Source organism: Pelodiscus sinensis, chromosome 17, assembly GCF_052426305.1.
Source record: "Pelodiscus sinensis isolate ZL-2025 chromosome 17, ASM5242630v1, whole genome shotgun sequence".
NCBI classification, from domain to species: Eukaryota; Metazoa; Chordata; order Testudines; family Trionychidae; genus Pelodiscus; species Pelodiscus sinensis.
In genome coordinates, this window is record NC_143068.1 from 4398028 (window position 1) to 4420985 (window position 22958).

Consider the following 22958-nt stretch of genomic DNA (forward strand, 5'->3'; position numbering starts at 1 on the left):
GTGGGGGCTGGCCCATTGGGGTTCCTCAACCTCCACGGGGGGGGGGGGGTAGTACTCCCCTTTGGTGTCAGGGCAGAAATGGAACGTGTGGCACGCCAGTGCGTATAGTGGTCCCTGGGCGTGGTTTGGAAGTGGGTCAGGTTAAGCTGCCGGCTCAGGTTATAAAAGGGAGGAGGCTAGGGGCTTGTGGAACAGGGGCCCCTATAACAAGTTCTTGAGGGCTTGGAGCAAGCAGGCTGTGGGGCTTGCTTCAGGAGAACAAGAGGGGAGTGATAGGACCACCCCCACCTCCTCAAGAATGCATGGGGGTCTGAAGGGGGAGAGTCCCATGTGCTGACTGAGTGCTCGGGATGAACCCAGTCCAGGAGGTCTCTAGCTCTGGTGGTTTCTTCCAGGACTACGACTCCTCCTGCTGTGCAGCCCATCTACAGCATGGCCAGGTCTAATCTCCTGTTCAGAGCATTTGGCAGGTAGAAGCCCACCAAACCTCTTTGGTTGTTCCTAGGCCTTGGATTCCGATCGAGCTGTGCTGCAGAACATGAGGAAGGCAACCAAAGCAGAGCATGCTTCTGGGCAAGGTCAGAGCAGAGCTGGAGGCCCAGTGTGGGCCGGGGGAGGGTGGCTTGTCGTGTGGACTGGAGAGTGGGCGGGGGGGGCGGGGCTTTTGGAGACGTGGCTCCATGTTTCTAGGGCTGTTGGAATGCCTCTCTTTGCAAAGAATATGAGGGAGGCCCCCGACCTACTGCTCTCTCCACACTCCCCACGGCCATCTGCTCTCTAGCCTGGAGCCTTCTTCCCACAGCTTTGCAGTGACACACCAGGGCTGGCTGCAGCACAAACTCTGCCCTGCTCCCAGAAATGCTGCAGTGAGTGCTGGGCATGAGTGGGAAATGGGGCAGGCCCCACCAGGCCAGGCAGCACCCTTATGAACAGCATGCACCCCACCTATGGCCCCACAACAGCGCTCTCTGCTTGGTGAGAGCTGAGGGACAGAGGCCACCCCAGCAACATGGAAGGTCTTGAGTAACTAGTAGCCAGGGCATCACCAAACCCCACTTGGCTTATACAGCCCTGTTTGTGGCACCCTGCTCCTTCCACATATATCGGCCCAGATGGGCCTGGGGTCAAAGGCCCTGGTGCTGTCTGCTCTGCCTGGTGAGCTTGGAGCTGATGGGGTGAATGGCAAGTAGACAGGAATGGCCCAGCCGCACTCCCTCACTGTAGCCAGCTCGTCCTCCCCTGCCAGCCCTGCACTGACTGGAGCACCGGTCTGGGCATTCTGCGCTGCACCAGAGGCAGAGGCAGTCATGCTGCTGAGGGGTGATGCCAGCACTGGCGGCAGCAACTGGATATTTGCCAGAGCCTGCTTCTCAAGGGCACCTTCTGGAGCCCCATCCTGCCTCCTGCAATTCCAGCCCCTCTGTGCCTAGAGCAGAAGTGCATCGACTCCCACCGCTCTGGCGCAAGGTCCTCCCACATGACAGGCAAGTGTCTGTAGGGGGCACGCATGCTGTCACTCATTGGCCCTGCCATGGCCCGGCCCCAGCTCTGCCCAATTTATTGGCCCAGCCTCGCCACAGCACTGCCCCACTCACTAGCTCTGTCCCACTCACCGGCCCCAGCCCAACTGCAGCTCTACCCCACTGACTGGCCCGGCCCAGCCTCATCTCTGCTCCACTCACCCGCCCGGCCTCGGCTGGCCACAGCTGTGCCCCACTCCCTGGTTCTGCCCCCAGCCCGGTCTTGCCTCATCCCTCAATACTGCCCCTGGTCTGCCCCACTCAACTACCCCCTCACCCTGCATTGCCCAGCCTTCTATTCCTGTCCCTGCTCCTCTCACCCCCAGTACCCACCTTCACCTGCACTCACCCCACCCCCGCCCCAGTGCTCATACCTTCCCCAAGTTCCCTTCCAGCCCTGTTCTAGGCCCTGGCAGCTCTCTGGGGAAGAGATTTAGGTGTGGCTGATGGGACAGCCAATGGTAGCGTCTCTCTTTGCTCCCCTTAACCCTGTTGATGGGGGCTTGGTGTTTGTGTGTCTAGATCTCGCTACCCACATGGAAGCTCATATTGCAGCCCAGGAGAGATTCTCTGCGAACTACCAGAGTGATGGTGATGAGCAACTGGCTGGGGCCTTCACCTCCTTTGCCAATTTCTCCCGGGAGCTGCTGACCAGTGTCAAGAGTCTGGTAAGAATTGCTGCCTGTGTGGCCAGGCTTGGCTGCTCGCCCAGCCACGGGGTGTAAAGGGGCTGCCAAGACTACAAAGGACCCAGTTAGTTTCCTCACCCAGAAATGAAGCCACTGTCAAGGGAAAAGCAGCCTGTGGAGAGGTAGGGGTGTAATTGCGGACCAGGGGTTGCAAGGCTGCCTGCAGCACTGAACATCACTGCAGACTGGTGGTGAGTGCTGTTCTTAGCTATCACAGGTGTAACACTCAGGTCTGACAACAGCCTAGCCATGGAGTCAGATACAGTCCCCTTGGCTAGTCCCATCTCTCTTGTCTCCCAGGTGAGCCTGTCTTTGAGAGAGCCGCTCCCTTTCACCAAGGCTAGCCCCAGTCCCAAAGGACCAATTGCTTTCCCCAGGTAGTTGCACCTTTGCTCTCGCACCAAAGACAAGGCTTGTATCAACCCTATACTAAGCTCTACACAGATACGTTTACTTGAAAAAGGAAATGAGTTATTGATAAGAAAAAAGCTGCACACCTGGATACATGAATGAGTTACAGTCTTAAGTCCCAGAGGGAAATAAAAGCTTCTATATTCAGCTGTACATATTCCTCAGAGCTAACCCAGTCTAAGCACCTGGGGATGCTTTGCTTATGCTTTTAAAAACTTTGGACCCCTCCCCAGAGACCAAGCATTGTTAAGTTAGACATTTTTATCTGCCTCCAACCATGTGCCATGAGCTGCAAACTCAGCTCAGCTGATGGGAGGAGTCCACTTACCTGGCTCATCTGTACTGCGAGGAGGCAGAACACAATTCAGTCTTTTGCCTTCTTTTTGCTAGGTCCATGACAGCCCTTCTGGTATGAATGGCCCTTCCCTTTTGGGAAGGGCGGAGCCCTTGTTCAAGGTCAGTTCTTCATGCTAATCAGCGACCCTCTCCGATTTAATCATTTACAGTCTTGGCAGTGCACAAAGGAGCTGCTGAAATAGTGCTGTCCAGTCTGGGATATGATGGATAGCTGAGATTGGTGCAACAGCTACACAGGCACACTCTATAAAATCAACAAATGGTCCTGGGGCTCCTTAGAGACTATATAGTATCATGAGCTTTCGTGGGCAAAATGAAATTAAGTGCTGTGCAGGTGTTCAGGGCTGTGGCAGGGAGAGATGCCTCTCCCCAAACTCCCCTGACCTGGCACTGCTGAAGGACAGCTGCCCCTTCCCACTCCATCTCAAGCCCCAGATCTGTTGCAGCCAGGGGAAAAAAGGGGGAAGTGCCCCTCCCTCGACCCAGTCCAGCATGGCATGGACCTGCTGTGACTGGGAGAACGACATCTCTCCCCAGGCCCTGACCCAGCCGTTCCTGGAGCTGCCATGGCAGAAAAAAGCGCCTCTTCTCTTCTCTTCTTCCCCCCTCCCCCCCCGATCAGGCGCTGGTGCGGGAAGAGAGCTGGGGGGAGTCCTCTTTCCTTGCCGTAGCTCTGGGGCAACACGGCTCACCTCAGAGCCCGCATCCCCAGCTGGAGCTCTCACCCTCTGCACCTCAGGGCTGCATCCAGCCCCGAGCCCATTGCCACACTCCAAACTTCTCAGCCTCACCCTGGGACATGACTCTTGTTCTGTGCACCAATATGGAGGTGATGAGTGACAACAAAATTCATTCTGCACGTGGGTAGGAAAAGGTAGAGGGAGCTCTGGACCATGTTCAAAGAGACCCTCCAGCTGACTGACAGAGGGCCCAGCAGACAGGAAGAATTTTGGAAAGCAACAGGGAAGCTGACAGGAAGTTACTGTGTCCCACCCAGACCAAGGTCACCCCAGTGCAAGGAGCTAGAGCAGGAGAGGCTTCAGCTGGAGAGCTCAGGGTGCGCCTGGAACTCTGCAGACCTGGAGCAAGAGACAGCATGGCCAGTACGAGAGAAACAAACTGGCATGGCACAGAGAGAAGGAACACCAGTACCAGCACCAGAGAGCAAAAAGGACTGGGAGCATCAATGCCAGGGAAAAATGGAGCACCTGTGCCAGCAGAACCTTTGTCCAGAAGATGGAGCCAGACACCAGGGACCTGTGCCAGAGCGTGGCAGGCTTCCTCGCTCTAGGAAGTGGGATGACATTGATGTGTTCCTGCTGCTTTTGTGGTATGGTGTGAATTGAATAAGTGGGAACAAAGGAACATGGTATGGACCTGGCACCACAGCTTTCTGGACAAAGGCCTTGGAAGACTATAAAGATTATGATGATTGAAAACAAACTTTGTTGCCAAAGTTTAAACTGACCCCTGAAGCATATAGGAGAATGTTCCGGACAGTTCCAGAGAAAGAGGACATAACCTGTATTGAGGTGTCACCTCAATGGGAGAGTTACCACTGTCAACAAGGCCCAGGAGTTAACTGGTATAGAACAGCAGCTCTCAAAGTGCAGGGCATGCCTCCCAAGGGGGGCCATAGGAATGCAGAAAGGGAGGTGAAAGTTGTGCATGTGTATGTGTGTGCAGATGTGTGCGTGCGTGTGTGTGTGTGTGTGTGTGTGTTAATAATTCCAGCTCTCAGCTCGGGCTTCTGCTGTCACAGTGGGGTAGGCTCTGGCTCTGGCTCTGGCTCTGGCTCTGAGCTCTCACTATGAGAGCTGCAGTCCTCTCCCCCCTCTGGGACAGCAGGAAAATGGGCTAATGCAAGAGCTGCAGCATGTCCCAGTCTGATAGCAGGTGCCCGAGCTGACAGGTGTTGCACTGGGCTCTGCAGGGCTCTTCACTAACTGCACACAGGGCTCTCTTAGCAGCTGTGACAGGTCAGCTGTCTCTTGTGTGTTTTTCCTCTAGACAACCTCGGGTGTGTCTACATAGCACCCTTCTGTCGGAATAAGCTGCACAATTTGAGCTATGCAAATTGCGCAGCTTATTCCGAGTCTAAGTCGAAAAAGCTTATTTTGAAATTTGGCGTTGTCCACACAGCGCCAAATTTCAAAATAAGGCACTATTCCAACAAATCCCTTAACCCTCGTTCCGCAAGGGTTACAGGGACGCTGGAATATCGCATCCACTATTTCAGGAAATAGTAGGCACTTTTAAAAACACAGCGTTGCTATTTTGGGATACTTCTGGTATCCCGAAAGAGGAACACAGTCTACTCTAGATGTACCCCTTGAGCTATTATCAGCAAGATGTTTAGAGCGAGAAACCGCTTACATGTGAAATGGGTCACTTTGTCCCCAAGGGAGGAGAGGGTACAACAGAAGCTAAAGAGACAGCTGCAGCAGATGTTACAACAAAACACAGAAGTAGAAAATCTAACAAAACCTATTTCAAATTGGGCTTTACCTGGAGCAGGTCTAGCCAGGCACCAGGCCTCAATGTGTTGTATATGGCGAAGTTCCAGCAAACTATGGTATACAGCCCTGCAAGCTCTGCTGGTATCTCAGAACAAGATCTGCTACCTGAGTATTTAAACGCCAAGCATTTTTTCAGAGAAAGCTTAAAGAGTTAATGAGACAAAAGCTGTTGATGTGCATCACTGTTAACAGGAAGGCTATGGAGGCTTCTTATCATGTGGCTATGGATATGTCTACACTAGCTCGTTAATTCAAGCTCGGTAGGCAAATGAGGCGACCGGTGTTGCAAATGAAGCCCAGGATTTAAATATCCCAGGCTTTATTTGCATGTTCCCGTCCGGTTGCCATTTTGAAATTTCACTAGCCCGAAGTAACTGCTGCGCGGCTACACACGGCAGTGAAATGTTAATTCAAACTAATTCCTTTTTGTGCTGTCAAAGCTGGTAGACCACATGACATAGATGAGAAACTCCTACTTGTGGCTGCAAAGGTCATGTGTGTGGCAATGAGAGGAGACAAAACAGCATCACGGTGAGCTGTGAGCCCACTTTCCAATGACAGAGTTTCATTCTGTGTTGCAGAGAAGGTCCCGAGGTAAATGAGCAGCTCCTACAAAGTATTTGTCAGGGCTCATATTATTCCACTCAGATGAGTCTACCAATCTGTCATATGCTGCACTACATCTCGTAAATATTCATTTTGCTACAGCAACAGAATTAAAAGAGAAATTTCTGTTTTGCCTTTCATGTCCAACACAAGCAACTGGAAAAGAGCTTTCTAAACTATTAAATAATTTGTCAAAGCAACCTGGGGATGTTGTTTTGGAATTTGCAGCAACTAAGAGTGGGGTATGACAGGATGGCATAGCAGGATTATATGAGAGATACAAGATGTGACTCTTATGGCAACCTGGCATTATATGATCCACAGACATCTATTGGCTGTTAAGGCAATGCCAGAGGAGCTCAGCAATATTTTCAATTACAGTAAAAATTATAAAATGTATAAAGTCCAGTTATTTCAAGGGGTTTTGTCATTTTATGTGAAGAAATGGGGGCAAATTTTGCAGTTGTGACATGCAGAAGTTTGTTGGCTGGCCAGGGGCAAGGTGCAGATGTGACTATGTGAACTGTGGGAGAGTCTGTTCAGCATTTCAGTGGCACTCATGGGATATCCTTGTTGTCATATCTGGCTGACATATTCAAGTGACTGAATTCTCCGATTGTGGCATTTCTGGAATGAGATGCAAATGGTTTCATTACCAATGATTGGTTAGCAGCATTCATTAACAAACTTGAACTGTGGTCTTCACGGGTGCAGCAGGGCTCTAGTCCCATGTTTTAAACACTGCAGGGCATTGTGCAACTGTGGGTGATCTGGCAGCTGACAGCATCCAGGATGTAACTGTTCAAAGCTTAGGGAGTCTGCAGGAGCAGTTTGGTGAATTCTTTCCCAAAGTGTGCAGAGGCCGATGTACTCAATGGATCAAGACCCCATTCAGCTCAAAGCTGAACCCCACAGATATATTGCCTTCACAAGACGAGGAAAGCCTGGTCGACCTGTCAAGTGGCAAGCACAAAAGTTCACAAATGACAATTGCAGACTTTTAGTTATCAGTGGGATCAGAGTTTAGTGAGTTAACACTTGGGGCTCTTAAAGCCCTCGTTCCTTTTCCATAAACCTACCTATGCCAGTCAGGCTTCTCCACATTAACAGCAATCCAAATAAATCATGCCCCCAGCTTTCTGTTGAAGATAATTTGTCTCTTTCCACACTGCAACCCTGAATGCCACTACTTTGGACTGTGAGAAGATAAACACACTCCTCCCACTGGTAAGCCTGATGGCTTTAATATGGAATCAATACATCATTTGGTATTATGTTTCCTAAAATGTTTGTGAAGTTATTTCAACTGCTTACATTTGTACTATATTTAACTTAAAAGTTAATACTTCTGAAACTCATACTGATTTTGCAGTGTTTGCCTTGTTTCAAAAATTCCTTGAATAGTGATAACTCATAGCGTGTGAGGTTTCCTGTCTGGGAATTAGAAGTGGCATGTGATTTCTCTTATTATGGTTGGCTAAATGTATCCTTGTTTAATTGCTTATAACTTGGTCATGTTTCAACTTTCAGGCTGGAATTTTCCAGCTGTGGTATCTCTCTGAGTGGTTTTTTCTCTGTAAAATATGAGCAGACTTGGTTTTTTGGTAATTAAGAAAATGAAAAGTAGCCAATGTTGTTTGTCTGTGTCAAAACTCTTTCTGTCTAAACTGCTTTAGAGGCTCTGTGTTTGAAGTGGGACAGATGTGAGCCTTCTAGAAGGCTGGTGGTGAAAATCTTGTTGGATTTGGTTGTTGACAAATATTGTCTACCCTGCTCTTTGCCCATGCACCCCTGACCTTCCCCTCACAAACTCCCTGCTATCCATATGCTGTGAGGAATCACCAAGGGACTTAGCCCTTGTCCCACAAGCTGGAGGGTATGTGTGATGAGACAGGGCTTCTCCTAGCACGTCCACTCCCTGCACACTCTAGATGAGACGGAGGTTGCTGTGCTTGTCTTCCAGCTGCAGAATCAGGGAGTGTGATGGATTTGGTCAGAGATCCCTTGAGACTGTCACTTGATGTGCTGAAACACCACTGAGCCAACTTTCCTGCCTTCCTGAGCGCCTCTTTACTCTGCCTAGCCTTTAAAGTGCTACATAGTCCTGTATTTTGTTCTGGTACACTAAGAAACTTGTTACATGCAAGACTTTACTGTAACTGTAGTTCTTTTTTCACAGCCTGGAAACTCTCCCAATCTGGGCTTGATCCTTCTACCTATTCAGCCTTAGATGCTGAAGCAGGGATAAGCAGGGGTGTCCTGATGTCTAGCAGCAGCCCCAATTATTTGGCTTCCCACTTTTATATAGATTTTGCCCAAAGCAGGACTCCTTTCTGTTCCCTTTAAACTTTTTCTCACTTTCAGTGGAAAAGTATCAGGATCAAAATGAAACCCAGCATCAGGTGACCTAGTAAACACATGTCCTTGTGGGCATTCTCAGCCCCTCCTACGGACTGGTTCATAGGAGAAACAAACCCATTTATAGATCATCAATCTTATCAATGAGCATCAAGTTTCTGAAATAGCCCTCATTTAGCATGTCTGTATTAGCAGAACAGGTTTATACTTCGTATTTCTAACTTCAAATTCAGGAATGATACGTATACACAGGTGGGAAAATCCTATTCAGTAAATTACACATTTTCAAATGATCCCTTACACAAAATATTTTGCAGAAAGCATTTCGTTATTCATATTCATATTCATATTCCTACGCATGTTTCCATAAACATCTAGATAGTCCCATGACACAGGGCCCAAAGGAAAATCCATAAGAATCCAGAAGAAAAGTGCTTCCCCCAAAAGTGTGCAGGGATGGTGGGGAGTGGGTTGAATGCGTGGAGAGCAGAGTCCAGGGCTGTAGCACCAGGCAGGGCTGTGTGGTAAGACCAGCTCTGCCATTGTCCAGAATGACAGCACTGAGGGATCTTTTTGCAGGTTGCAAAGCGGGTGTGAACTACCTGGCTTTCTGCTGAGGACATTCACAGGCTTCAGGTTCTCTCTCCTTTCTTTCCAGTTGCAGAGCTTGTCTCACAACATTAACTTCCCCTTGGACTCACTAGTAAAGCGGGACTTAAAAGAGCTCAAAGGGGTGAGTAGATGCTGAGCGCACTTGTCAAGACAGCGCCTGGGAGAGTGGCTGCACCAACTGATTTGACTAGTAGCTGGCTGGGTTCAGAGTTCTTCTGGAGCCGCTGGGCCCAGCGGTGCTCCTCATCGCTCCAGAAACCTCTCTCTTCAGGGCACTTGCATGCAGCCACCTGCCACAGCTGCTCTCCAGCCTGCCCCAGCCTCTGAGCAGGACACAGTCAGCGATGTTTGTGCTGCTGTCAATCACATCCACCTACCCTCTCCCGCCTCTTCTCGCACCCAGTTTGCCTGCAGCATTTCTGGCTGGCCTGAGGAGAATCATGAGAGTCCTAGGGAACAAGATAACTCGTTTTCCCCCAGCTACTTCATACCTGCCCATGACATCACCGGCTGAGCACTTTCCCTGGCTGCCCCATCAGCTCCCTGCACTGAGTCTGTATGGCCTCCCAGAAAGCTTCTGCTTTCATCTAGGTGACTACATGTCGCCATGGCTTCCAAGGGAGCCCCCAGATGAGTGGCTGTCCCCACTGACCTCCCCACAATCCTCCAGGTGAATGTATGTCCCTGTGGCTGACCTTTGACCCTCTTAGGCAAGTGGGTGTCCCTCATGGTCTCCCAGCTACCCTCCCAAGTGACTGGACCAGAAATATTCCTGGATCCTGGACTCCCTAGGCCTATATAGTAGCCACCACTGGGAATGAATGTGAGCCTCCTTTGGCGTCCTGGCCCCTTTCCTCTGGTGTTTCCTCCCCCCCCCCCCCCCGTCTCTAATATGTCCTCAGCCAGGGACTGTGTGTGTGTGCATGCACAAATGGGTGTGCCTGTACATGCGTGTCTGGATGTGTTGCTGGGTGTCCATGACTCTCCTAGATTCATAGATTTCAAGGCTAGAATGGCCCACTGTGACCACGTAATCTGCCTTCCTGTATATCATATGCCAGAGAATTTCCCTAAATCAATTCCTCTTTGCACTAAAGCTGAACTTTTAGAAAAACATACAATGATGTTTAAAAATTGCCAGCAGTGGATTATCCCCCAAGACCCCTGGTAGATCGCTGTATGTGTGATGCTTTCAGGTGTGCTGCTCTTTATTTATGTCAGTCTGTGCATGTACCTGTCTGTCTCTGTGTGGTGCTATGTTAGTGTGTATTTGTATGTGTGTGCTTGTGCCTAATATGTGGATATCTAGGAGTATGAGTTGATCACTGGACTAACAGTTGGTTGTTGACTGGGGACCAGTGATGTGACACAGCTACATTCATTATGAGCGAACAAATGACAGTCCCACCAAGTAGAATATATATTTGGTGCTTCAAAATGGTCAGTTGCCCAAAGCTGAGGAAAACTGTGAACAAAACAGATTGAGAAGAAAAATGTAGACAGAAAACTGTGAATGGAAATTAGGATTGTTAGTTTTTAGATGTCCAGAAACCCATAGTTCTACTATCATGAGACAACACTGGCCAACCTTTATTGGTTAACAAATGGAGATAACTGATGTCAATTAGAAATCATTAAGTGCAGAAAACTAATAAGGGAGGCTAAGAGCATCAAAACAAACAGCATATCTGGCAGGACTAAGGATAAGTTCAAATGTACCAGGAAAGAAAGAAAGTTTGAGGCTATAGGCCTTTTATTAGACGGAGATGGTGCAAAAGAGGTAGAAGTGTTCAATAAATATTTCTGTTCTGTATTCAGAAAGAAGCAGGATGATGTGCTTGTGTCACATGAACAAATACCTTCCAAATTCATTAGTTACCAAGGAGGATGGTAACACCAACTGCCAGGAATAAATATTGTACCCAAAAGGCCTTATGAAGTTGGCTGAGGATGGAGTTCTCTGGCGCACTGATGCTAATTGTTAATAACTGTTGTCTGTATAAATACCTTCTCTGACAGGAATCGCAGCTGAATTTTAATCAAGCTCCAGCGTCTTGGTATACCTCTGGGCAGTGCTTTTTTTGTGACAGTACGGAATGGGATTCCCTTCTGGCTTGCCGGCACCTATTAGCATTTTCCTAGGGCAACTTGGCTCCCGATGAAAGCCCACTGGGACATGTGGCTCTTAAAGAGGCCGTGACCTCATTTTGGCCCCCAGTGGAGCTTTTTTTTTTCCCCCAACAAGTTCCCCCACCCCTTTTTTTTCTCTTCACCAACTTTGAGCCTGGAGTATCAGCACCTTTTTTCTTACAAAAAAAGCACTGCCTCTGGGAATCCTGAGTGAGGCCAGGAAGGGGCACTTGCTAGGATCTGGAACAGAACATTCATAGCTGTGGGATGCTGGTGACAGTGTGGCTCAGAAATCCCCTGAGAGTTAGGAAACTAGGCACTGCTAATAGGTGCCATGTTTCAAAACTCTGCAAGGAAAAGGAAACTGAGGCACAGCTGCAAAGGTGGTGTCAGAGCTCCCCTAGAATGAGAGTGATTCAGGGTAATAAAGGGTATGTCTACACTACCACCCTAGTTCGAACTAGGGTGGTAATGTAGGCAACCGGAGTTGCAAATGAAGCCCGGGATTTGAATTTCCCGGGCTTCATTTGCATAAAGCTGGGCGCCGCCATTTTTAAATGTCCGCTAGTGCGGACTCCGTGCCGCGCGGATACATGCGGCACGGACTAGGTAGTTCGGACTAGGCTTCCTAGTCCGAACTACCGTTACTCCTCGTGAAACGAGCCTAGTCTGAACTATCTATTTAAAAATGGCGGCGCCCGGCTTTACGCAAATGAAGCCCGGGAAATTCAAATCCCGGGCTTCATTTGCAACTCCGGTTGCCTACATTACCACCCTAGTTCGAACTAGGGTGGTAGTGTAGACATACCCAAAGAGTGCTGCCAAGGGATGGTGCTTGGCAGAACATGGGAAAATCCCTAAAGAGCTGTGAAGCAATTGTGTCTTGAGGTTAAGGAAGGGAAAGTTGTCCCTTCCTCTATGATTTTGTGTTGATAAGGTATAATTAAGCCTGATGGCGCTGGGGAAAGAAAACACACCTTGCCCCATGGTAGTGTGAACATGAGAACTGACATGCAATGGAATGAAACTGTCTTTTGGACGGGTGACTAGAACTATTTACTGACTGTATGTCTGAAGTTCAAATCAAGAAATAGCAAAGTAGATGTGCTATTGAAACAGGGTGGATAGCAGAAGAGCCTTTGGAATCTTCTCATGTACTCCTGCTCTGTTCTTTTTTTTTTTTTTAAGGGGTAGAAAAGTGATGAATTGGGAGAACTCTCTGTACCACTTCAGATTTGGGGGTGATCTTATGAAATTGCATCACATCCTGGAAAGTGCGCAGGCTTGTGTGCGTGTGTGACCGTCCATTGGTCCCCAGGGACTGCTGGGGTTTGTTGTGGCAGTCAGGCCAGAGACAGTGGTGATCATCAGCACTCAGTGATCTTCTCTTCAGAGCCAAACACCTTGGGATAATAGGTTTGCTCGAACTGGCGAACCCACTTCCTCTCAAGGAGGCAGGAATGGAGCATCACTGAAGGGCAGAACAAAAGAAGCAGCCGACTTGACCTCCAGCAAGAGTCATGAATAGGACTGAGCAGTGCTTTTTTTGGGTTTTGGTTTTTAAAAAGGTGCCAGTGCTCCAGGGGAAAAGTTGTTGAGTGCTGACTGGAGGCGCTGGTGCTGTGTCTGGAAGTGCCAGTACTGCGTACCGGGCAGTGCCATCACAAAAAAAGCAGTGGGATTGAGGGGGGCAGAAGGGGAGCTGAGATTGGCCAGTGTAAGAGGAGGAAGGCAGCTGCAGGGGCAGAGTAGGCAGTGGGGTGAAAGATTTTGTTTGTCAACTTAACGAACAGAACACAGATGGTCCCGTCAGGGATGGGTGAGCTAGTGAGGAACATTAAGGTCTGGATGTTCTGTGTGATCTGGGTTCTCCTCTGCTTTTCAGGAATAAGAGCTTATTTACACTGCGTAATTAAGTCAAGTCAACTTCCAGACACGGCAGTAATTACATTCATAGCTACACTATGCTCCTTCTGTCCGTGGGGTGCCTACACCCCTTGAAATGGGGCACCAACGCCAAGTGCTACCCATGCCCCAGCATTCACAGCCTGAGCTACCCTGGAGCTGACAGCCTCGCACCGAGCTGACGGCCGACAGATGATGTAGGTCACGTAGTTTCTACATCAGGGCTGGGCAAAAGGGCCTCCGTGGGCTGGATCTGACCCGCCAAGCGGATTGATTTGGTCCCCGGAGGCCCTGCCACTCCCTTGCCCCCAGGCCAGTTAGGGCCTTGGGGAGAGCGCAAAGATTCCTCCCACCCTGTGAGCAGCACATAGCGCTTTGAAGCGCCACATGCTGCTCGCAGGGTGGGAGTAGACAGCATGCGCTGCCCCGCCCCCAAGTCCTCATTGGCTTGGGAGCAGGAGGAGCGTGCGAAGTTTCTTCCACCCTCCCCCCCACCCTGCAAGGAGCGTCCAGCAATTGGAAGTTCTCGCAGGTCGGGAGCAGGGCGAGGGAAGCTTTGCAAGCTCTCCCGCCCCCAGGCCAATCACGACTTGGGGGCAGGGGAGCTCGTGACGTCTCCTCCTGCCCTGCGAGCAGCATGTGGCACTTTGAAATGCCACATGCTCCTCGCAGGGCGGAGGTAGGGTGAGAGGAGGCTTCACGCGCTCCCCCCACCTCCAGGCGAACATCAAACTGCAAGAACTGAGCTGCAAGTGGCTAGACCTGTGGATGCTCAGGTAAATTAAGTGTCTGGCAGACCACCAGGGGCTAACCCTGGGGAAACACATCTGACCCACGGGCCACCCCCACCCTAACGACATCGACCGAAGCTTGCGTCTTTCACTCAGGTGGTGTGAAGTCAATGCCGGGGCGACTGGTATTGCTGGCAGCACCACTGCAGTGCAGATGTGGCCCTACAGTGATCAAGCTCTGTAGTATAGAGGCTACAGTAGCTACATTGAACCAAATGTGTGAGGCTGGGGGGGAGCTGCTTCCCCACTGCTGCCTGCCCTCAGCAGCGCTGGAGTGTGCCCAGGAGCATTTTGCTGTTGGTGGGAGTCTGGGCAGGGGAAGGGTGAGTTTGAAGGCTCTGCGCTGCGCCCAGAGGGGCGAGATGGCTGAACAGCAGGTTCCAGCGCATGAGGGTTGCCAGATAGAAGGTCGCGGCCTGACAGTGCCAAGGGATGCCAGTCTGGGCAGTGTCTGGACTCCATTCAGACTCCAGGAGCTTAACACCCGCTGGGAATCCACAGCACGGCATGGATTTCCTCACAGCAATCCCAGTGGGCAGCCAGGGAGGGAGGCTGGCTGAAGCCTGTGCTGCATTCCTGGGGAGAAGATGCCAGGCTTCAAAGGGGTCTTTATCTAAGGTAAGGTCAGAACAAGAACCAACAGCTACAAGCTGCAGCCAAACAAATGAGAAATAAGGCCCAATTTGTAACCGTAAGGGTGATTATGCATTGTACCAAACGCTGAGGGATGAGATGGATTTTCCATCTCTTGGTGTTATCAGACCCAGACTGGCTGCCTTTCTGGAAGATATGTTAATCTAACACAAATTATTGGGCCTCATGCAAAGATAATGGGATGAAACTGAGGCTGTCTCTATACTACAGTTTCGGAAAAAGTTAGGCAAATTGCAAATCACTATTTGTGTAGCTTTTTCCGCTATTTTTGGCAGAGGCTTTTCTGACATTTGGCCCGTTTACACTGGGCCAAATGTCAAGAAAAGACCCCTTTTTTTGGAACATCCCTTCCTCGTAAAATGAGGTTTACAGGGATGCCAAAAAAGCACGCCTGCTCTTCCGAAAACATTTTTTGGAAGAACAGATGCGTTCCCTGGACACGGCAGTTTTTCTGGGATACCCCGGAAAAACTCTGTAGTGTAGATATAGCCTGAGTGTCACATCCTAGTCAAGAGGTCAGCTTAGATATGCCCCTTCTGGCTAAAAAGTGTGTGTGTGTGTGTGTGTGTGTGTGTGTGTGTGTGTGTGTGTGTGTGTGTGTGTGTGTGTCGCGCTCCTGCTTTAGCTTCTGTGCATTCTGTGAGAGTGGCGGGGAAGTCTCTCTTAGCAATGTATAGAGTGAGATGAGGTAGATTCTCCAGCTGGCCAGCGGGGCAGTTTCAGTCTAGCAGCATGAGGGTGGGGCAACTGTGGCGAGCAGCACTCCAGGGTCCCCTGTAGAGCTTCTAGTCCCTGCAGGTTAGGAATGACGTTCATAGGATGCCACTACAAACATGGGACATGTGGACCAAGTGACTTACTTGCTGGGCAGCAGACTTGGCCATAGCAAACAGGAAGTGTGCACCTTTGGGCCTTGAGCAAGGCATGCTAGCAGTGTGGTTTGGTGTACCGAGAAAGCTGTGCCATGCTGTGGGTAAGGTGGGGAGGGGGACGGGGTGGTGCATTGTACGGGGCCATTGTCACTAAGCACTGACCCATCTCTTACCAGGACTTCAGAAAGCCTTTTGATAAAGCCTGGAAAGACTATGAGAACAAACTGTAAGTTGATTTGCTCCCGCCCTCTTTACTCAAGCTCAGTAGGAGCCGAAAAGCCTGGCCCAAAAGGAGCCTTTCAGGGTGTTTTCTCCTTTTTCTTGAGCACAAAGATCGAAAAGGAGAAACGGGAGCTGGCAAAGCAGCATGGGCTAGTGCGGAGTGAGGTGATGGGAGGGGAGATTGCTGAGGAGATGGAGAAGGAGCGCAGGATGTTCCAGTTAAACATGTGTGAGGTAAGGGGGTGGGAGGGACGCAGCAGCATCACAAACACCTGGATCAATGACCCTTTGCATTGAGCAGCAGTGGCCTCTTCTCCTCATCTCCTACCTGACAGGAACTTGGCCGTCCCTGCCATGGGCCACAGAGGGGCTCGGAGGTGGGAAGGGGAAACTCTTGCAGAGGAAGACCCTTAATTATGACATTGCTGTGATTTTTAACCTCTATTTTCCCTAACTCCAATTGAATGACTTTATGGGGTTATAAGCAAGGCTTCTCCACTGCCAGCCAGCATCACTTCTGGCGGCTGCTTCTCAGTTCCTGTGTGGCACAGAGATGTTTTTAATGCTCATTTTTTACCGGATGCCTTGTGCGACACCTTGTTGAATTTACAGAAATTACAACTGTAATCCCCCCCCCCCAAAGTGGGACGGTTTGTGATAGGACAGTACCTGTAAGAAATGTAAGTTATTTTCACAACTCCACTCTGGGGTGTTTAGGCTGTATGCTCTTTGGCTGGGTCTCTCTCCTAGGCTGTGTCTAGACTACATGGCTCCATCGACGGAGCCATGTAGATGAGGGTTATAGGCAAAGGCAAATGAAGCCACGATTTAAATGATCGCAGCTTCATTTACATTTACATGGCTGCCGCGCTGAGCCGACAAACAGCTGATTAGCTGTTTGTCCGCTCAGCGCGCTAGTCTGGACGCTCCCCTGCCGACATCAAAGCCCTTTGTCGGCAGCCCCGTTATTCTTCGTGGGCTGCGGTTTACCAGACTAGCGTCTAGACTAGCGCGCTGAGCGGACAAACAGCTGATCAGCTGTTTGTCGGCTCAGTGCGGCAGCCATGTAAATGTAAATGAAGCCGCGATCATTTAAATTGCGGCTTCATTTGCCTTTGCCAAAAAAACAAATCTACATGGCTCTGTCGATGGAGCCATGTAGTCTAGACATACCCCTAATGCCACAGTGCCCACAGTAAGAAATACAATCAATTACAAAGGTCAGAAAGCTGGTCAGATTTGTTAAAATTTCTTAGCTGTCATTGACCTCATCTTTAGAAATTATTGAGTCTGAGACACATATCTGGCAGGAACAAGTTCAACGCAAATTGTTAAAGTTTGACATCGTGATAGTAACTGCACCCAGGATGTGTTAGGTAACTTCCATGCAATAGCTGGTTCCATTAGAAAGGAACAAGCTTGTATCCCAGCCGAACTAGGCAGGATTCAAACCAGCCACACACAGATAGGGTGTGTCTACACTACAGAGTTTGTCGACAAAAGTGGACTTTTGTCGACAAAACTATACCTGCGTCCACACTACCGCTGAGTTCTGTCGACATAACGTCGACAGAACTCAGCAGTTTTGTTGACGTATGTAAACCTCATTTTACGAGGAATAACACCTTCTGTCGACAGAGTTTCTGTCGACAGAAGGTGTTATTGAATGGAAACTGTCCTTTGCGTCCAGACTACCATGTCGACAAAAGCAGCTTGCTTTGTCGACAGAACTCAATGTAGTCTGGACGCGCTTTGTCGACAGAAGTTTTGTCGACAGTATCTGTCGACAAAACTTCTGTCGACAGAAGCCTGTAGTCTAGACGTACCCATAGGGTTGCCAGATCTCTGGTATTGACCTGGACAGTCCGGTATTTTAGCCTTCTGTCTGGAAAAAAAAAATTCAGAAAATACCGGACACCTAAAATGTCTGATATTTTCTGTTATTTTTCCCTGCAAGGAGGCGAAAATACCGGACACCTGGCAACCTACGACACACTCGGCAACTGGGCCCAGCCCCCTGCCTCCCCCCAGGCTCCCTGCTTACCTGGTTCTGCAGGGAAGCTGTGTTCTGGCTTGATCAAGAAAACAAAGTGGCCACTGGCAAAAAGCCTAAAGACCAAGGAGAAGCAATGCCTTCCCTGGGTCTTAGTGCTCAACCTCTGCCCTTTTCCTATCCCTATTCTGACTCTGCACGCACTGAAAGGGCCATGCTGTTTTAATGCTGGGTTTGGGGGTTTTTTTGGTCTCCCCAAAAAACTTTGGTCTCCCCCTTTTTTCCCCCCTCAACAGAATATTTTCCCCAGTGTTGTTTTTTTTTGGGGGGGGGGGGAAGGGAGGGGTTCGGTATTTTTGGTTAAAACATCTAGCAACCCTATAGGCAAATGGTTCTGTAGCAACACTCTCAATCATCCATTACCTCGTAAGATGAAACTGGAAAGGGAGGGGGAGGCTGCTTTGAGGAAAGATGAGTTTATTAATTCATGCTCTAGCCACTTTGAAGCCCAAGCAAGCTGGGTCCCACCTCTGCACACAGGCAAAATCTCCCACACATGCCTCTATTTGAAAACACTGTCAGCTGTACTCCATTCTTAAAGGGCCAGCTCCCATTCACCAAAGCATGCCCTGAAAATGCAACAGTAAAACAAACTAGCACAGTATCACATTCGTTCTAATTACAAGATGCTGCAATTACTTCAGGGCTTTCCTCAGAGTGTTACACTCTTCAGCATATTCCACTTCCCCACTAATGCCAGGAATAACTGGGAACACGCCGGCTGCTATTCTCAATGCTGGGCTGTCCACACAGGGAGCCACTGCACACACGCTCAGTTAGGCTACACAGATATTTGTAGACAGTGGAGTGCTCGGCGTCAGGATTCTTGGTTCTGGCTCTGGCCATAGATCGCAGTGTGGCGGTGACAGACCGCGTAGCTAAGTGTAAGATCACCCATTTGGGCCAGCTCTGGGCTTCACACCAGATCTCTTTACCCTGGAAGTGGAACGGGGTCCTAGCATTCCATGCATGGCCCAGCTTCTACGGGAGGCGGCCCCACACTTCATTCTACTGCACCCCCCTTCTGGTGACACACATGATCTCGGGGGTGCGCGAACCGAAGCCTGAGCCTGTCCCGGCCCCACTGCCCCAGGCAAAGGTATAAGGGGGGCAAAACCCAAAGATTCCAATCTCAGGCAGGACCTATACTCTGAACCCTGCTCCCCAGGCCTGGGCTTCGGTCCTGAGCGGGGTGGGGTAGGGGCGCTTAGGCTTCAGCTTCAGTCCTGAGCCCAGCACATCTAAGCCAGCATGGCAAGCCCAGTAAATGGGGTCACAAACCCCAGTTCTAGAGAGTGACTGAACCACATTGTGTTAGCATGGGATACACAAGAGACCGGGGGGGGGGGCAGGAACAATTTTTGGAGTAGGGATGCTGAACTGCACCCCTCCTTACCTCTGTCTGGGCCCTTCACAGCCCCATAGAGCTGGGCATGGCAGCCCCTGCATGTGGGGCTGTGGGAAGGATCCTGGGCCTAGTGACTAAGTGGGACTGTGCATACAGGATCTAGTGGCAGGGCTAGTAGCTGAGTGGGACCCAGAGACCATTTACATGGGCACAATCGCCAAGCAGGACCCAGGGCCAGTGTCCAAACCAATGTGCAGAGAGACAGCAGTTGAGTGGGACCCAGACTGGAAACAGAGCCCCCAGAGAACATCAGGCCTGGTGGCCAGGACTCTGGGCAACAGGAGCATGCCCCACGCCCCTACTTCCCAAGCTCATGCAAGAGACAAGAACCTAGTTTGACATGCATGTTCTGAGAGGTATGTGGCAAAGTAAATGAGACTTTGGTGGTCTTCTAATGTGAGAGGCCTGGGTTAGCATCAGCTGCCCTCGCTCCCAAACATCAGTGAATGTAAATGAAAATTTGACTCACAAGAAGAGCTTAAGGGGCACAGAGTGGCTAATGGAGCTAGTAGAACAACAGAGGAACAGGGCAATGTCAAGCTGTCTTTCTGGTCTCTGGCTTGCTCCCCTGGAAGTCTGTAGCTAGTCACAGAATGGCAAGATTGCAATGGGGGCGGGGGGGCAAAATCACATTATTTGCAGGTGTTAGCAACATGGAGAGTGATATGTAATGAATGTGGGACCTAGCTGACAACGGGAATCAATTCCTGGCTGTGTTTCCTCCTCAGTATCTGATCAAAGTGAATGAGATTCAAAGCAAGAAAGGCGTGGACTTGCTGCAGAGTCACATCAAGCATTGCAATGCCCAGTTCAAGTAAGAGAGATTGCTTATCTTTATCCCTACCCTCCCTTGCTTTGCCACGTCTCCAGTTTGAGCAGTCCTAGGTATTGCCTTACTTTGCAGTGAACAAATATCATAAGCCTCCAATTGTGTGGTCACAGGGTCAGCTTCCTGTCCCTCTGGAGATGCGAAGCCAGAGGATTCTGTGTTTGTCCTGCAAGTTACTTGGTACTTGCATTTTGACACTATAATACAAAAGCAATGAATGCACTAGCTTCACATGCCTTGGATTGTGGTCACTGGCTATTATGTGGATCTGGGATTTCTGGTAAGATGTGTGGGGCTAGGCCTGCTAGCCCAAAAGGGCTGATAGTAAGGCATGTTGTTTGCACGCAGCACCATCAATGCTAGAAGGTTTCTTTCAAACTGTTGTCTCACATTCACTTGTCCTATTAGTTTTTTCCAGGAATGTTTACAGGCAACAGAGATGCTTACGCAGTTTATAAAGAAACTGACCCCTGAGCTACAGAGTGTAAGTATGCATCATGCCTGCTCACCAGGGACCAATGCAAGAGAAGAGCGTGGGCCCTGGGGGAAGAATATCTACCCCCTAAAGTCTCTCTTTACCCCTAAGGAGGCTTCCCATATGTCCAGCTTTTCTGGGTCATGACCTCAGTTTTGGTCTGCCAATCTCTGTCCAGATGGATTTTTTAAGTTTTAGAAACTACCCAGGATTTCTGCTCTGCCATGGGGGTCTGACACATGGAGCAGCAGCCTCCCCACCAAATAGTCAACCTCTTTCTTCCTCTCCCCCTCAGCATCATCTCCAGCAGGGTCTACTTTTGGGGAACCTGAAATCAGTTAGGCCTATACCTAAGGCTGTTGAGAAGGTTTAAAGGCTAAATGTTAAGTTCCCAGAGCTTGATAGCTAGAATAAGTCGATACAGCTCATGAAAAGATCTGAGGATGCCACTATATTTTTATCATCTTGTTATAGTGCTACTTTTTTATATCTCTCTGATGAAGTTGTAGTGCTCATTTGGGTGGAATATTTATTGATCTTTAGTGCAGATAATTTTTGAGCCTTTCTTATATGCTTTCCTCATAGTAATTTTGAGTTTAATAGCTGTACAGCTGGTTAGCTTTGATATTTTCCATCAAGACAGAGTTTACCAGTTCATGGTGAGTTCTCCAGAAGTGGCTCAGTGCCAGATCTTTTAACATTCTGGGTCTCTTTATACTTGTAGCACATTAATACCAGAAAAAATTAAAGAAATCCTCCAATACGTTCTCTCAAAGTAATTTATTCACAATCTGTAACTGGTGGAATGGCGAGCAAGGTGTAGTACACAGTTCTTATAGTATCCCTTAATTCTATAGACCCCAAACCCTTCAGCTGTGTGTCTTCCCTACAAGCATGTTGAAAATTAATTCGATTGTTTTCTGGAAAGCAGCGCTTTTGATCCTGTTAACTGTTTTCATTACTGACCCAACTCAAGAGGTGGACAAATTAAGCTTCAGGCTTTTGGATAGTCAGTGCCCGGTTCAGAACCATAAACAGCTGTTTTAAAATGTCTGGAGCAAACATTGTTTATATAATTCAGTCAAACCATAGCGCTGTGCATCCACCAAGCTGGCAGAGGAAGCACATCCAGGAACCACTGATGTTCTCTCCTCCTCCCCCCTCCACCTGCTGAGAGCTCTGTCCAAGCTGCTCTGATAGAGATGGGATTTTGGAGAAGCCTGTATTACAGCAGTGCATGGCCTCTGATGTGGTGCTGCACAAGGGGAGAACCCCAGCCTGGCCTGTGTTTTCAGTTTGGTGCTTTCCACAGGAATGGGACCTTGTGTTAGGTAGCAGAGGAGAGAAATGCTTGTCTTGCCTGAAAGAATGAGTGGGATGTACAGCCAGCAGCAGAGGGCAATCCAAGGTCCCGCTTCAGTGACTTACTGTGGTGTGATGCCTTTCAGATGAAGGTCAGGCAGGACGAGGAGAAGCAGCAGCTGTGCTCCCTGCGGGATCGCCTGAAAACAGCATTGCAGCTGGAGCAGAAAGAGGTAAATCATGTCCCCATTCCTAGGCACTGCTAGTGCAGCTGCCTGGTGGAGAATCCATGGGGAGCAACCAAGCAGAGAATTTCACATGCCTCAAAGGTGGTGGTGTTGCAGCCCTGGGGAATGGAGCCCACTATTCCCAGAGCGGGTGAGGAACAGAGGGGGAGGGCTGTGATGGCAGGATCTGTGGGTTTCTGTACCACTCAGTTCTGTGCTTGCTGAACTAGGCTTGCCAGTCACTACCCTGTGTGCAGGTTGGACCTCCCTTAACCGGGACTCCTTGGTCCAGCATGAACCGTGGATGTGCCTGGATCACAGAGCCCAGGAACAGGGAGTTCTGGCGGTGGGGCAGGAGTGCTGTAGGGGAGCCACGTGTGTCTGTGTGGCGGGGGAGGACAGGCAGCGTGGCGGGGAGCTGTTGCCCCAGCTGAGCTTCCTGGCCCTAGCGGCTGTAGAGCTCTGGCCCCAGCAGCAGCCGTGGAGTTCCAGCCTTGTTCTGACTCCAGCGGCTGGGGAGCCCCAGGCCCAGTGGCAGCCAGGGAGCTCTGGCCTACCTGTGGAGCTCCAGCCTCAGCAGCGGAGCCAGGCGGCTGTGGAGCTCTGCCCGAGTTGCGCAGCTCTGTCCACAGGCTCTGGCCCCAGCAGTAGTGCGGCCGGCAGCATCTACAGGGCCCCGGAGGGGCTCGGCAGCAGCCGCGGGGCAGGCTGGTGGCAGCACAGGCCATGAGAGGAGGGACCTCCCCTGGTCTGGCAAATCCCCTCGTTCAGGACCAGTCAGGTCCAACCTGTAGTAAGATCCCATCTCTTCTTGGATGGGACCTTTCTGAGATGCCCATCTGGCCTCTCTGCTGTCAGGAGTCATCTTCAGGAGAGATGGGCATGAGCTAATGGCTGCCTCTCTCTCTGCTAGGACGGGGTCGGCAAGCAGCCACGGTACAGCATGCACCAGCTGCAGGGGAACAAGCAGTATGGGACCGAGAAATCAGGGAGCCTCTTTAAGAAAAGTGATGGGTAA

At 50.0% G+C, this 22958-nt stretch overlaps 1 protein-coding gene across 4 annotated transcripts in view; it reads left to right on the top strand.

Annotated features, from left to right (window-relative positions):
* LOC102448900 (arf-GAP with SH3 domain, ANK repeat and PH domain-containing protein 1-like) overlaps nt 1–22958 on the top strand; it is a 103315-nt gene that overhangs the window by 23321 nt on the left and 57036 nt on the right. The window contains exons 3-11 of one of the 4 annotated variants that reach the window (XM_075901426.2): nt 506–578; nt 2043–2188; nt 9119–9193; nt 15601–15650; nt 15751–15880; nt 19836–19921; nt 20345–20420; nt 21860–21946; nt 22854–22954. In XM_075901426.2, coding sequence (XP_075757541.2) covers nt 506–578; nt 2043–2188; nt 9119–9193; nt 15601–15650; nt 15751–15880; nt 19836–19921; nt 20345–20420; nt 21860–21946; nt 22854–22954 — 824 coding nt within the window. Of the gene's footprint in view, nt 1–505; nt 579–2042; nt 2189–9118; nt 9194–15600; nt 15651–15727; nt 15881–19835; nt 19922–20344; nt 20421–21859; nt 21947–22853; nt 22955–22958 lie in introns of those variants that run through there. The other 3 variants (XM_075901428.2, XM_075901434.2, XM_075901433.2) reach the window with 3 other exon arrangements.